We start from the raw sequence: 15,556 nt of genomic DNA, 5'->3' as shown, positions 1-15,556 counted from the left end.
GATAATACTTCTTTGATTAGATTTTCAAAGTAGATTCAGGGTTATCTCTTTGTGATGGGGGTCATATATTTTCATTTAGATTAATAAACTCACAAATTTGACACTTTAAGAATGATCTGCTTTTGTTTTATGACATGATCTGTAGTAAATTCTGCAGAAAATTAAAAAAAAAAATCCTTGTTTGAAAGCAAGATTTTATGTGTGAGATATGGTTGTCAGGCTATAAGATTGCCACAAATTAGACCTTGTGTGGAATCAGTTGCATCGTGTTTTGTACCATGCCTATCTTAGTTAGAAGACCTGGGTATCTAAGCCCACGGGTTCGAGACCCGCTTGGGCAGCGAGACCTCATCTCTACAATAAATAAAAAAATCAGCCGGGCGTGGTAGTGCGTGCCTGTAATTCTGGCTACTCGGAAGGTTGAGGCGGAAGGATCCCCGGAGCCCAGCAGGTCGAGGTTGCGGTGGCCAGGAGCGGCCACTGCACTCCAGTCTGGGCGACAGAGTAAGACTCCAACTCAAAAAAAAAAAAAAAAAAAAGGCCTGGGTATATCATTTGCTAACAGTCGAATCTTAGACAAATTATTGGCCCATTTAAATGTTTCTTTAATATTAAAATGGTACCAAATTCATTTAACTTTAAATAATGAAAGTGTGCATATATGTGCTTTTGCAAAACACACTGTCTTAGGTTGGGCTGTCAGAACAAAATACAGTTGACTCTTGAACAACATGGGGTTGTACTGCATGGATCCACTTATATGTAGATTTTCTTTCACCTCTACCACCCGATACAGCAAGATCAACCTCTCTTCCTCCTTCTCCTCCTCTACCTACTCAATGTGAAGACAAGGATGAAAACTTTCATTCACTTTTACTTACTGAATAGTAAATATATTTTCTCTTCCTTATGATTTTCTTTTTTTTTTTTGAGTTGGAGTCTCACTCCGTCGTCCAGGCTGAAGTGCATTGGCACGCTCACAGCCACCCCAGTGTCGACCTGCTGGGCTCTGGCGATCCTTCTACCTCAGCCTTTCAAGTGACTGCACCCCTTACCCCAAGTGCTGCAGTATTTGGAATAAGGAAGTAATTAAGAATACATGAAGTCATAAAGTGGTGCTACCACACCTGGCTAATTTTTTATTTTATTGTAGAGACAATGTCTTGCCAGATTGCCCGGCCTGGTCTTGAACCCACGGGTTCAGGTAGTCCACTGGTCTTGGCCTCCCAAAGTGCTGGGATTACAAGCTGAGCCACCAAGCCCAGCCTGATTTTCTTAATAACATTTTTTCTCTTGCCCACTTTATTATAAAAATACAGCATATAATATAAAAATATATGTTAATTGTTACTGGTAAGATATCTGGTCAGTAGTTGGCTGTTAGTAAAGTTTTGGGGGAATGAAAAGTTATATGTGAATTTTTGACTGTGTGGCAGGGAGGGGGCTGGCTCCCCTAACCCTGTGTTATTTAAGTGTCAGCTGTATCATCGACTGGGTGGCTTAAACAAAGAAATTTGTTTCTCATGGTTAAGGAGGCTGGTAAGTCCAAGACTAATGTGTGAGCTGATCCAGTTCCTGGCAGGGCTCTCTTCACATCCTCTCACTGCAGTCCTCACATGGCCCTTCCTCTGCTGCGTGGAGGATGTGGGGAGCGATCGCTCACACTCAGCTGTTTCTTCCTATAAGAACACTAATCCTGTAGGATCACGGATCCACCTTTATGACTTCACGTATTCTTAATTACTTCCTTATTCCAAATATGGCAGCACTGGGGGTAAGGGGTGCAACGTATAAATTTTGAAGATACATATACATTTAGCCCATAACATACAATAAAGTTAAAAGTGTTTTCTTTTGATGACTTTGTGACTTGGTATTTTGTAACTATGAGTTAATGTGAGGCACGTATAATATTTTATTGCTCTCTAAAGCTGCATATGTATATGAACCATTTAAGTCCTTTCTAGCTAATAATATTTATTATTGATTAGCTGCAGAAGCAGTTTATAACCAAGTTAGCATAGATCACTGTGTCTAAGGTAATTTTAAAAATTCATTAGTCATTCTAATAGTATATTAAGCCTATACCACTTCTTTGAATTTCTCCCTCCATACCCTACCATTTCAGGCTTAAGTATAGTTTGATTTCCATAGAAAATGTCTGTATAATTAAGTGATAATTTTAAAAATCATATTATATATCTTAATTTGGAATGCTTTTTTTTACTTGTTAAGAGAGCAAACCTTTTAATTAACATGTTAAGGGTATAATTTTTAAAGATGGCTAAACCAAACCTCAGTTTTACATAGCAGATTTTGGAGCAAAGAAGTTTTAACTAACTTTTAGGAGTATAAGCATCTTCCTTTTCTTCATTGTGAATCTCAGTATGATTTTGGAATCCTGCTAATAAGTGTTTGCATTTCAGATTGTGGTGAAAGATCTTTTACCTGGTTTACTAGAATGATGGCATTTTTGTTGTTTCTCACAGGCCAGCCCTCCAGATCTCTATATTGAAAGGTTTAATATAGCTCTTGGACAATATATGGGAGCATTGCAGAGCATTGTGCCTCTTTTCATATATATGGTAAGTTAGAGCTATGTCCTCCTTCCTAAATACCTAGATGTATTGTTCTAAGCACATATAGATGCAGAGAGTTAAGCATGGTCTGTTTTTCTTTTGCTATATTTTGTGTTAGAAATGGGAGTTAAATTATTTCAGTAATATTTGATAGTTGTTGATATAGAAGAATTATTTTCCCTTTTCCTGTTTTGAAATGCCATAGATGACATTTGCGGAATAGACAAGTAAACATTAATGATCAACAATTACCCAGTGAGCATTTATTTTATTTCTGCCATGTGGAAGACATTGTGGTTTGGTTCTGGGAAAATAAAGATATATAAGAATTCTTGCTCTCAGAAAGTAGAGAGTTAAGGGCATGTATCTAAAAAGATGATGTTTGATAAATGCCAAGTAAGTCATTACCTAAGAAGTAGCACAATAAAATATTGCTTCTATTCTGATGATCTCTTTTTGTTTGGAGAGTTGTGCCATGAGTATTAATTGTAGACCATGACTTTGTTGATTAGCTTTCTCCCTGTTTTAAATATACAGAGTCATAGAGTCTTAATGCTCCTGTTGAAGGGAACGGCCCTTAGAAACCATTATCCCAATTTCTCTTTGTTTATTAGATTAGTGAATGGTATGTTTATGTTGATCCTACATTTTTTAGCATATAGATTGCTATATGTGGATACCAGTCTTGAAAATGACTCATTCTCTATAAAATACAAATGTATTTTACTTTTTTTAAGTTTTACTTACCATAAACAAGCAAACAAACCAAAAAACTATCTTTACCTCTGATTTGAAGGCACTTTCCAAGAGATCTTGTAGTACTTCATGATGTTCATCTTCTACTTATTTATTTCTTGGGTACTGACAACAGTTTTAAAAGTTAGCAAGAATTTGCTAGTTAATGCAGAAGGAACTGGATTTTGCCTCGTCTTTTACCAAAAAAGACATTGATAAAAAGGCTTTTTTTTTTTTTTTTAAGTTCCAGAACTCTTTTATGCATCATGAAACTAATGGAAAATATTATTGATGATATTAGGAATAGGTGCTTCTGGGTCAGCAGAATTAACTTCTTGGAAAGAGAATGCCTGCTAAGGAGACTTACTGTATCATTTTGGTGAAATCTTAATAGGGTATTCATCAGGCATGTATGTCAGGTAAATATCTTGTACTGATAGACCAAATATTTTCTTTCTATTTTAGCAAACTCCTCATTCTTGGTGTTTTAAATTTTTCAGTGGAGACCTTGAATAGAAGTAGAACTGAGAGACAGGCTTTATTTGTAAATAAGGGAGTTAAGGGTGGGTGAATAGGTTTTCTTACTTCTGTATCTTCCATTTTAATGGCATTTACCATAAAGTATGTTGACTAGGTAGGTTAGTAATTAAAAAAGTTTAACTTCTCATGACTTGGATTTTGAGTCAAAAACGTGAATAGGTAATTTGTTTAAAAAAAAAAAACAACTAAATAAGACATGAAAGTGATTTGCACTTTTCTGTAATACCATTGTTGCTGTCTTAAACTTTATGATAGAATCCCCCTAGGGTTTATGAAGTCTGTATCATTTTAGAACAAATGAACTTCAAAGTTATTCTTCTAGCTAGCAAAATTAAAGTAAAGGCTCTTACTTTTGTGAAGTGAAACTTAGCTACAGCTTTTCTTGTCGATTAAGAGCTTGAATTTACTTTCTAGTTATTTGTGAAAATTTGTTATGCAAATTGTTATTATTGTCCAGAAGACAGAAATTCTTTGAACTTTGGTACTGCTTTGTTGGGAAAGTATATTACTTAAATAGCTGGAAATGTTAACCTGTTAGGCCCATAATCAGCAAAATGTCCTTTGTAATTACAGAAACAAATTAGCAAAAGTAGTATATTTGTTAGAGATTTGTCTATATGAATATTAGAAATCAAGTCATTAAACTAGGAAGTAAACTGTGTCTGAGACTTAAGTTACTAGAAAAGATTCTTGCTGAAAGGCAGAGGTCAAATAAAGTCATCAGGTATTTTTGTTTAGAGTTTTGGAACTGACTATACCTGAGAAAAAGTTGAATGTCCTCTGTTATTTAAAGAGGTGGAATAACTAGTGTTTCCAAGTACTTTTGAAATTTTCATACTATTTTTTTTTTATGGTTTCTGGTTACTTAGTAAAGAGTAGTAAGGGCACATTAAAATACTGTGCATTAGGGTCTTAAATATTAATAGGGCAATATACCAGGAGAGGAAAACATTATAAATGAAGAATTTCCTTTGGGAGATAATAAATATTATCTCTTATTATTGTATATAAACCACAAAGTCTCAGAGAGATGCCTGATTTAGTTTGAAGATTTTAACATATACTGCCAAGTCAACTTTTGGTCTGAATTTTGATTTAAAAATCTTAGTTGTGTAAGCAGCTTTATAGTTGAAATATCTATTAATTTGATTAACAATAAACTTTCACTAGCTATTTTCAAAGGTGAAAAGAAGAAATTCTTAGAAATGAAATATAGCAGAAAGTTAACTTAATCTCCTGTGATAAAATTGAAAACAAATTTCTTTAAAAGACAAATAAGAGGTGACTTTTTTCTACCTGATATTGAAATGAATGAGAAGGCTACAGTAATTAAAAGTGTTTGTCATTGATGTAAGGATAGATCAAGGGAACAGAGCCTAGAAATAGACTGAAGTAAATGTGGGAGTTTAAGAAGAAAAAAGTGATATTTCAAATTAGGAAGGAATAGATTATCCCAGAGCTGGTATTAGGACAACTGGTAGTCATTTGGAGTTGAAGGTAGGGGAATCTGATCACTACTTTATTCTTTATAACAAATTCAAAATGGAATAAGTTTAGAAAAATGAAGTATTAGAGAACTAGAAGAAATTATACACATTCTTGGAGTGCAAAAAGGCCTTTCTAAATGAGATCTAAACCTAGAAGTCATGAAAGAAAATATTAGACTATGGCAACATAAAATTTAAAAATCTTTGTGCAACAGAATATACCATAACCCAAAAGTAGGTGGAAGAAAATTGTGATACATTTGTAAAACATAAGAAGTTTGTTTTTCTTGATATTTAGTTTTTATGAATTAATTGGAAAAAGACCAATAACCCTATATTTCTTTTTAAAAATGAACAGAGGATATGAATAGAGCTTCACAGAAAAAAAATGAGTGTCTTATAAAGATAAAAATATATCCAACATCATAATTAAAGAAATTGAAATTAAAATAACTTTTTTTTTTTTTGTTAACCTCTTTCAGTTAGTGAAATTGAAGAGTTTTGATAGTTGGTTCAATGAATCTGTAGCAAAAAAAGCTCCTTACACTTTTGGTGGAAATATAAATTGCTAAAACCTCTTTGGAAGACTATCTGATATTATTGTTCAAAGTTAAAAATGCACAAACTTTGACTCAGCCGCTGCACCTCTAGGGATTTATTGTACAAATAAACTCATAAATATATACAAATACATGTCAGAATTATACAGTTTTTAAAATTGTAAATCTGTGTACAATTCAGGGTTAGATATACAAATGTAGATTATGTAGGTATCCTTGATGAGGTGTGCAATATGGTTTTTAATAGCAGTGTCTTGGGGAAAATCAGTAAAATCATCAGTGGGGGAACTATTGTGTAAATAGTTTATGGAAGACACAGTAGAAGAAAATATGCAGTGAAAAATGTTTGCATGTTCTTTTAGAGAAAAATCATCTAAAATAGGTGAAAAGCAAGGTACAAAACAGTGTGTAATATTTTCTCATTATTGAGTATTTTTATTTTTTGTGGAAAAGCAGGATTTACTGAGTAGACAGAAAAGCTCCCAGTGGGAGGGGACCTGAAGGGGTTGCCCAGTGTATTTTCTGTTTTAGAGGGGAAAAAAGCAAATCCATATATATGCAAGGATCATTTTTAAAAGAATATAGAGTCTGGGTGTGGTGGCTCAATTCTATAATCCCAGCACTTTTGGAGGCTGAGGTGATGAGAAGATTGCCTGAGCTCAAAGATTCGAGACCAGCCTGGGCAACATGGTGAGACTTGTCTCTACAATAAATTAAAAAAAATTTAGTGGGGCGTGGTAGTACATGCCTGTAGTTCAGGCTACTTGGAAGACTGAGGCATAATGATCGCCTGAGCCCAGCAGGTCAAGGCTATGGTGACTGGGAGTGTGCTACTGCACTTCAGCCTGGGCGACAGAGTGAAGCTCCAACTCGAAAAGAAAAGAATATAGAAAAGTTTTCCCTGTATAGAATGGTACTTTTGGGGATGGGACAGGGGGTCTGTGTTGGGGGACTTATTGCGTACCCTTTTACGTGCTTTTTATTTTTTAACCATATGTGTCTTTTAATTTTTTAAAGAAAAAGAAAAAAAAAGCTTGTTAAGAATTAACTGACCAAGTATGTGGCTCGCTCTTGGAATCCCAGTTACTCAGGAGGATTGCTTCAGGCCAGGAGTTTGAGACCAGCCTGGGCAACATAGGCAGACCCTTGTCTAAAAAATAACTTTAAAGAAATATATAAGGCCGGGTGTGATGGCTCAACCTATAATCCCAGCACTTTGGGAAGCCAAGGTGAGAGGATTGCCTGAGCCCTGGGGTTTGAGACCAGCCTGGGTAACTTGGTGAGACCTCTTCTCTACAAATCCCAAAAACTAGCCGGACCTGGTGGCGTGTGTCTATAGTTCCAGCTACTTGGAAGGCTGAGGTAGAAAGATCACCTAAGCCCAGTAGGTTGAGGCTGCAGTAGCCGTGAGCATGCTACTGCACTCCAGCCTGGGAGACAAGAGTGAGACTCCAACTCAATACATAAATAAATAAATAAGAAGAGAGAATCAGTGAGCAGCTTGTTAATATTCCTCGTATTTCTACTCTTACGCATTGAGTTAACACTTAAACATGAATACATTCAATCTTTTTTGACTTGCCAGTTATTCTGGTCAGAATTTTGACTACAAGCAACAAAATGTGATTCAAAGTGATTTATGTATATAAGAAAAAATATTATCTCTTGTAATAGTACTCTAGAAATAAGATTGTCTCCAGAGTTGGTTGAATTTGTGGTTTCATAGTGTCACCAAGGACTCAGGTTTTTATTTGTCTCTTTGCTGCACACATCTATTTTAACTTATTTTCCTCATGGATATAAGATGGCTGCAAGAAACTTTTCCCTCAAGCCAAGGTTTCTCTAAATCTGATTGGGCTCCCTTGAGTTTCTGCTTCTGTACCAAAGATCGTCCCTAGGGAATATCTTAAGCTGAATGACTTCAGCTAATCATTGAAGTTGAATATGTACTGGGGAGTTAGCCAGTGCATGTCTACTGCTTGCTTTCAGCCCACATCACTGACCAATGGGCCACCTTATTATTGTTTTCCATTGTTGCCTTTAGGTGATGGTGTATTTTTAGAGGGCATGTCATATAGTTTGGTTCCATAACGTCTGTACATCCCTGTCTGGTGAATATTGGGTATTGGACATATGATTCATAGCACTTTTTCTTTTAATGCTTTCAAAAAGAAAACCAGAAAGGCATGTAACTAATAGTGGGCTTTTTTTTGATTTTTGATTTTTTGTTTTAATTGATACCTTTATGCATTGCTTTTTAAAATAATTTTAATTGATACCTTTATGCATTGTTTTTTAAAATAGTATTTAGTGCTTCAGTTTTTTAGATAATAATCATTTTTCCCAATTGATATATGAAGAAGAATTTATTTTCTTTTTCAGAATAAGTTTTACATCGAAACCAAGCTTAACAGAGACTTAAAAGATGACCTTATAAAGCTGTTTACGGAACATGTTGCAGAAAAGCACATTTACAGCCTAATGCGTAAGTAATTCAACTTCTTATAGGGGTGACATAATACTAGCAATGATCTTTTTCTTTCCTTTTTTTTGGTCTGAGATCATTGTGATATAAACCCCAGTGTTGACATCTTCTGAACCACATACCAGAAAGTGTTGAAGCCTACTTTATAGGGAGGGACAATGAGGAATTAAAAATGTGGCATGAAGGTCACCTGGTGAGCTGGGAGCATCTTAGTCAGATCATTAGACAATGATGCCCTTTTTTGTTCTAATGATAGAGGAAATATTAGGATATTCACTCCTAACTTTATTACCAATAACTCTAGGAGTGCAGTGCTAAATCTTTAAGAATCCTCTCTGATTTTTACTCTTTAGTGCAGAAATCTTTCTTTTGTCTGTCTTTGTCATTTACTATGTATTTTAGGCAAGCTTCTTTGCCTCTTGTGGCCCTGCATTTTTTTCTTCTGTGAATGAGGATTTGTATACTATTTAATGTGGCTATCTAGATTATGAAGTAAGTAGATCAAAGTACCAAGCTCAGTTAGTTTCTCCTCTCCCCATTCTCGGACCTTCTTCCATCTCACAGTAGGTAAGCATTTCATCCTACTTTTCCTAAAAGAATATATCTTTCCAGGTAGAGTTTAGGAAGTCCCTATAACCTAATGTCTCAGCATCTTTTTTTTTTTTTTTTTTTTTAGTTGTGGTCTCACTCTGTCACCCTTGCTGCAGTGCAGTGGCATGCTCACGGCCACCGCAACCTTGACCTACTAGGCTTAGGTGGTCCTTCTGGCTCAGCCTTCCAAGTAGCTGGAACTACGGGCATGTGCTACCACACCTGGCTAATTTTTGATTTATTGTAGAGATGAGGTCTTGCCAAGTTGCCCAGGCTGGGCTTGAACCCCCGGGCTTAGGCAGTCCCAAAGTGCTGGGATTATAGGCTTGAGCCATCACGCCCGGCCTCAGCATCTTTTAAAAACTCATATTTTATGCAATATACCATCAAGTCATTTTTAGAATTTGACAAAACTTGAATTTGCAGAATGTATTTTTTATTAACAATAATTAGTGTTGACCACAATTAACTTTTACCAGAATTTTCAAAAGAATTGTTCTAAGCTTAACTACAAACTTTTTTCCCACTTTTGATATTAATTTAAGTGAAGGAATTGTTGAACACTGGGCCAGTTTATTTTAGAAAGTCAGAGTTTTCAAATAGTAGCATACTTGATAATAATATCTTTCATTATTCCTAAGAAATTCCAGAATCAGAATAGAGGCCTAGAATTTTGGGAGTATGACATGCATTTTTTTTTTTTTTTTTTTGAGACTGGAGAGATGTTTATTAACAGCTTTAAGTATCTCATGAGATATTCCAGCTATTAATTATAACCACTTAAGTATTTTCTCTGATGCTGACATTGTCTTTTTGCTTTCATTGCAAAATAGAGCACAACATTTTGAAGTCTTCCTTATTAAAATTCTGTAGGAAATGCTCCCATTTGGTAGAAAAGTATAATTACTTTGTAAATATGTTTTTATATTTGCCAGTAATTTAGAAATTAATTTTTTTTTTTTTTTTAGTTAGAGTCTCACTCTGTCACCCAGGCTGAGTGCAGTGACATGCTCATGGCCACTGCAGCCTCGACCTGCTTGGTTCAGGTGATCCTTGCGCCTCAGCCTTCCAAGTAGCTGGAACTACAAGAGCGTGCCAACACGCCTGGCTAATTTTATGATTTATTGTAGAGATGAGGTCTCGCAAGTTGCTTGGACTGATCTCAAACCTGTGGGCTCAAGCAGTCTTCTCACCTCAGCCTCCTAAAGTGCTGGGATTATAGCCATGAGCCTGGCCTTAGAAATTAATTTTATTAGATGCATACAAAGAGAATAGTCAAAAGAGAATATAGTAGCTCAGAACTGGTGAGGGAAAACAGAAACAGATTACTTATTTCTTTTGTTTATTACATAGTCTGGTTTATCGATAAAAATTACAGTTAAAGGTGGATGTATTTTTTCTCTTCCAAGTAAATTGAAAGGGCTCGTAAGCTTTTATAAATTGGAAAAAAACTGTTTATCAAATATTTATGGAGCAGTCATCAGGCATTGTACTTAGAGTAAGTGACAAAGTGACTGTGCACCTCATTGGTTCAAGCTTCAGAACAATAAGGGACTCTGTAAATGTTTAACAGTCTTTTGTGGATAACCATCAAAAGATTTTTACACACACACACACACACACACACACACACATACACACACACACACATTCACTCACATGTGTGAGGTGTTCCCCAGATCCGTTACAAATATTAGCTTATTTAATTGTACCTGTAAGATAGGTACAATTTTTACCTCCATTTTATAGATAGAGAAACTGAGGCAAAGAAAGGTTAAACTTAAACCATAATAACACAACTATTAGTGATTGATGTGTCTACTTGCACATTTTCTTATCGCTTACCCCTTATTCCAAGAGAACAAATAACTGTACTCAATTTCTGTGATTTTATGCAATCTGATGAGTAATTTTCTTCTCATGGCTTCAGATACATTTGGAAATGCTAGTGTTTCATTTATTATTGCTATGTAGCAAATCATCCAAAAACATAGTGCCTTAGAACAACAACAATTTTTTTTTTTTTTTGCTCTGCAGTTTGGGAGGGCTTAGTGGGCAGTTTATCTCTGTTCTACTTAGCGCTGGCTGAAGTGGCTCAGTTGGGGGCTGGGCTTTCAATGTGGCTCATTCACATTGCTGGTAAGTTGGTGCTAACTTTTGGTTCCTCTCGTGTTTCCTCCACATGAGAGTGTCCTAAGATACGGGAAATGGAAACTGCCTGTTTCTTAAGACCTGGGCTCGTTTGCTGTATTTTACTGGATTCCACCTCTCAATGGGAGGCATATCAAAAGAATTTGGGAGCCATGTCTTAAAATCAATACAATAAGGCAAAATGAACACTCTCTCTTCTACTAAAGAATTGGTACTTGAATGGTAGTACGTTTCACAAAAGAAGACAGTGCCTTCTCATTTGATATAAAGCTAGTATTCTATCAGCTCCATGATATATTCCTTTTTATACATATTTGCTTATAATGTGGCTTCTCTTTGGGTGTAGTAAAAAAATTTTTTTTCTTTTAAATTAATTTTTATTTGAATTAAACTCTGAAAACAGCAGAACTACTAGGATCTACATTAATCAAGACATCTACATAGTATTGTGTTGGTGATTTTGAGCAAATGTGACAGAATAAATATGTAGCAATGAAGTCAGTTAATGGTAGAAATTTCCTGGGAAAATGTGATATGCAGAATTTTGCAATAGAAGATCCATAGTTCAGTTTGTATAGAGAGTTTTTAATGATTATATTTGAGTTAATTGCCTTAGGAAAGCCTCCCTTTTAGTTCAAATGCTTGCAGTTTGAGATTTTTTGAAGTCAACAAGAGTATTTTTAGTTTAGTTTTGATTTTAAGAATTGCTTCTCAAAATAACAGAGAAGTCCCTGAGCAAGCTTGTAGCACTGAGGAATACTTGAAAGAGCAGAGGAGCTTGGTTCTGGTCTCCATTCAGGTATTAAAAAGATGTGTGACTTTCAGCAAGACACTTAACTTGTCAGAATCTGTAAAGAAAGTGATTTGGATTAAAAGTTACCTATTCTAGTTTTTAAACTGTATAGTTTATTGACATCTGTCAGTATGGGATACTTGTTTTTTTAATATATGATTTTTAGAAGAAAACTGTTATTAAGGGAAATACTTTGTATACCTCTTGCATATAAGATGAGCATTTTAGTGGTGGTATGGTGAAATAAAGTACAGAATTTAGAGTGAGACACAAGTTCTTGGACCTCTTCTGCCTCCACCTAACTCTGTGACTATGGATAAATTATTCACTGGAGTTTTGCTATTTTGTTTTGTTTCTAACCTCAGTTTCCTTATCTGTTGAAAAAAAAAGTAGATGATGATAAAGCTTGTGAGAAATCCCAAAGTAAATAAAGCTTTAGGCTGGGCTCGATGGCTCAGCCTGTAATCCCGTGCTTTGGGAGGCCAAGGTGAGTGGGTTGCCTGAGCCCGCGGATTCGAGACCTGCCTGGGCAACTTGGCGAGACCTCATTTCTACAATAAATAAATAAATAAAAAATTAGCCAAGCGTGGTAGTGCGCGCCTGTAGTTCCAGCTACTTGGAAGGCTGAGGCAGAAGGGTCGCCAGAGCCTAGCAGGTTGGGACTGCGGTGACTGGGAGCGTGCCACTGCACTCCAGTCTGTGTGACTGAGTGAGACTCCAACTAAAAAAAATAAACAAATAAAAATAAATAAATAAATAAAGCTTTAACTAAACATACGTGAGAAAAATAAATATTTTCTTTCCTCTCTCAAGTTACCCCTTCCAAATTCCCATTTCTTTTTCCTTAAAATAAGAAACTAATTAGAAACTATTAAATTTTAAACACTGTTTTCCTGACAGGAGTTCAGATGGAGAAGATTTTAGTGAAATGTTGCAACACCTTCTCAACTCTAATAATTTTTTGTTATTAACATGATTATTTTCAATTAATTTATTTCAAGTTAATTTGTATACATTTTATGTATGTCTTTGTGTTATAGTTTAATTTATCATTTCTTCATAACTATCAAGTTTAACATTGGTGATTATAGTTAGGTAGGGATTGTTAGTAATTGTATATACTTTACCACATAATAAATATGTGGTTGAATATGAAGAATTAGTAGGAGTAAGGCCAAAGTGACTGCTGAAAAAGTAGGAAGATGGATTAATACAGAAAGAAAACTTGGATTCTGGATACATGTTAAAATTAGAACCTTGAGTAAAAAAGACACTGATAACCTAACGTTTAGAATTAAAATTTTAAACACTGTGTTTTGAAGTAACTTGGTTTTCTGAAATGCTATCCTTAAAATTTACCTATTTCATTAAAAATTGCAATTATCTTACCAATGAGATAAAATTGGAAGGGTAAACTTGAACAGTGCATTCTCTGATGACTTTTATCCTACAAATTCAGATGTAACTCACATGGTGTGTCTGAAATTATAAACTCATTAGCCAAGTAAGATGATGCTTCTGTTTATAGAAAGGCATGGACAGAGGAAAATCAACTTATATGTGACTTTACAAGGTTGGCTTAGAATAAAATGCCAAGGTTTTTTGCTGGTGTTATTAGTAAATGGCAGGTTGTTGAGGGATACATTAAAAATGAACTGTTTTAGGTCAATAGTATCAGCTGTATCTACTAAAAATGGAATTCGATTATATCTGTTTAGTGATGCTATCTAGAGGAATTATTATGTTTGTGTGGCAGTAGATAGCTTGAAAGAAAACTAACTCTGTTATGGTCAGAGTCAGAGTCATGTGGTTACCAAAGTCATGAAAAACATGAGCCATCATCATTTCTTACCTTTAGTTTTAGTAAGAAAAAAGTAGCAGCTATAGCATTTGGGAAGGCAAGCTTCTGTCTCTGATTATAGTTACTAAAATTACTAATTCTTGTCTTTTAGTAAAATGAGAAGACCCTCAGATATGGTGATTTAGGGGAAGGAGAAATGATTGAGGGAGTTAATTGTATGTCATTTTACTCTTCACATGTAATGGAAGCACTTTCAACTCACTATATGCTATGAAAACTCTTGCTTTTAGAAAGGTTTGCTTCTTTTCAGAACCTCCATAAAGTGATTAATTTCCATTAGTGTGCCAGCAGTTTAGCCTGTTAGATTGAGCGACTGTACTGGATTTGTCCTTTGGGCTATTCTTTTCTGGGACTTTTCCTTTCAGTCTTTGAAAAAGATAATAATAGAAAGAAATTTTGATAATCAGTTAGTGTTACATCCTTTTAAACCTGTTTTCTCTTCTTATTTCAGCTTTACTTTTAGAAGCCCAGTCAACACCATTTCAGGTCACACCTTCAACTATGGCAAATATTGTGAAAGGCCTATATACTCTCAGACCAGGTAAACATTCATGATTTTTGTTGGGTTTGAACCTATTTGTTTGTTTATATTACAACTTTCTCCAAGAGGGCATTGGTTCTGTATGTGTTTTGTGAGGCCTAATGGTCCTTGGATTTGCTAGAGCAGAAGGTTGAGTAGATGTTAATTATTGTGGAATGTAAACTCAGAACTCGTGGAACTCTGCTAGTTAAAACCAGCTAGTTTGTTTTTGTAGGATCCGTGAGGGTAATACCAGAAATAAATTGTAAAATATTTTTTGGATATAATTGAATTCCATGTTTGGTCTTAATTTCTGTTTGTTGTCATGGCGTTTCTACTTTACCTCCACCCCATGCTGCAAATAGACATAGACATGCACATTCACAACTTCTTAGACCTGTGATGTAAGTTGCAAGGAATCTAGAAGTGTTGGTAAAGTTACAGTCATTTCTTAAGGATGTTTTGTGGAGAGATAATCAGAACCAAGCCAGAAACCAAAGATCACTATATTCAAAGGCATGACTTGAAAATTTATGTATCTATCTTAGACTTGAAAACATTGTGGATTTAAAGGAATCCCAAGGTCCTTTTGTATATATATCTTTCTGTTTGTAAGCCAGACCTTGAGCTTGTCATAGAGTTGTCTAGCCAATTAAAAAATGTTCATGGTGAGAGATTACAGAAGTTACCAGGGTAGAACATTGTTCTACAATCTATAAACACAAGGGATGCCTTTTAGGCAGTAATTACCTTTTTATGAAATTCTTTTGTTGTTTGAGGATTAAATGAAATAAAACATGATATAAAGAGCTTAACACAATACCTGATAACATAATAAGCATGCAAACATTAACTGCTGTTATGACTATTCATTTGAGTTTAATGGTTATTTTATTTTAGTTAATTGATGACTTGATTGTTTGCTTAATTAATTTAAAAGACATGTCAGAATTTAGCTAGCTAAAATGGAAACCAAGTGAAAACTGGTACAGAGTAGACTGATTTTAGAAATACCTTCTTAGGTTACTTTAAATGGTTAGTGACTTCTAGAGTATTCACATTTATTGTTACTTAAATTTGAATTCAGGTTGTGAGTTCTAGTCTTTATAATTTTTAACAGAAATTTCTTGTGTAATTACTTGTATAACGTAGCAGAAATATTTTATTGCATATGTTCAATAAACTGATACTTTTCTTTTTCTAGTTACTCAGAATTTTGAATTTTATTTTGCAACAGAGTGATAAAAAGTGGCT

The 15,556-nt window shown here is 34.8% G+C and overlaps 1 protein-coding gene across 1 annotated transcript in view; it reads left to right on the top strand.

Annotated features, from left to right (window-relative positions):
- Positions 1-14,323, top strand: part of CACUL1 (CDK2 associated cullin domain 1) — a gene marked incomplete at its 3' end in the record, with an annotated part of 66,335 nt that extends 52,012 nt beyond the window's left edge. The window contains exons 4-6 of the mRNA XM_008073264.2: positions 2,490-2,585; positions 8,284-8,386; positions 14,234-14,323. Coding sequence (XP_008071455.1) covers positions 2,490-2,585; positions 8,284-8,386; positions 14,234-14,323 — 289 coding nt within the window. The remainder of the gene's footprint in view (positions 1-2,489; positions 2,586-8,283; positions 8,387-14,233) is intronic.
- Positions 14,324-15,556: the final 1,233 nt, after the last annotated feature.

Source organism: Carlito syrichta, unplaced genomic scaffold, assembly GCF_000164805.1.
Source record: "Carlito syrichta isolate Samal-C Ts95f unplaced genomic scaffold, Tarsius_syrichta-2.0.1 Scaffold315801, whole genome shotgun sequence".
Lineage (NCBI taxonomy): Eukaryota > Metazoa > Chordata > Mammalia > Primates > Tarsiidae > Carlito > Carlito syrichta.
The sequence above is the reverse complement of the archived record's forward strand: the minus strand, read 5'-3'. Positions and strand labels throughout refer to the sequence as shown.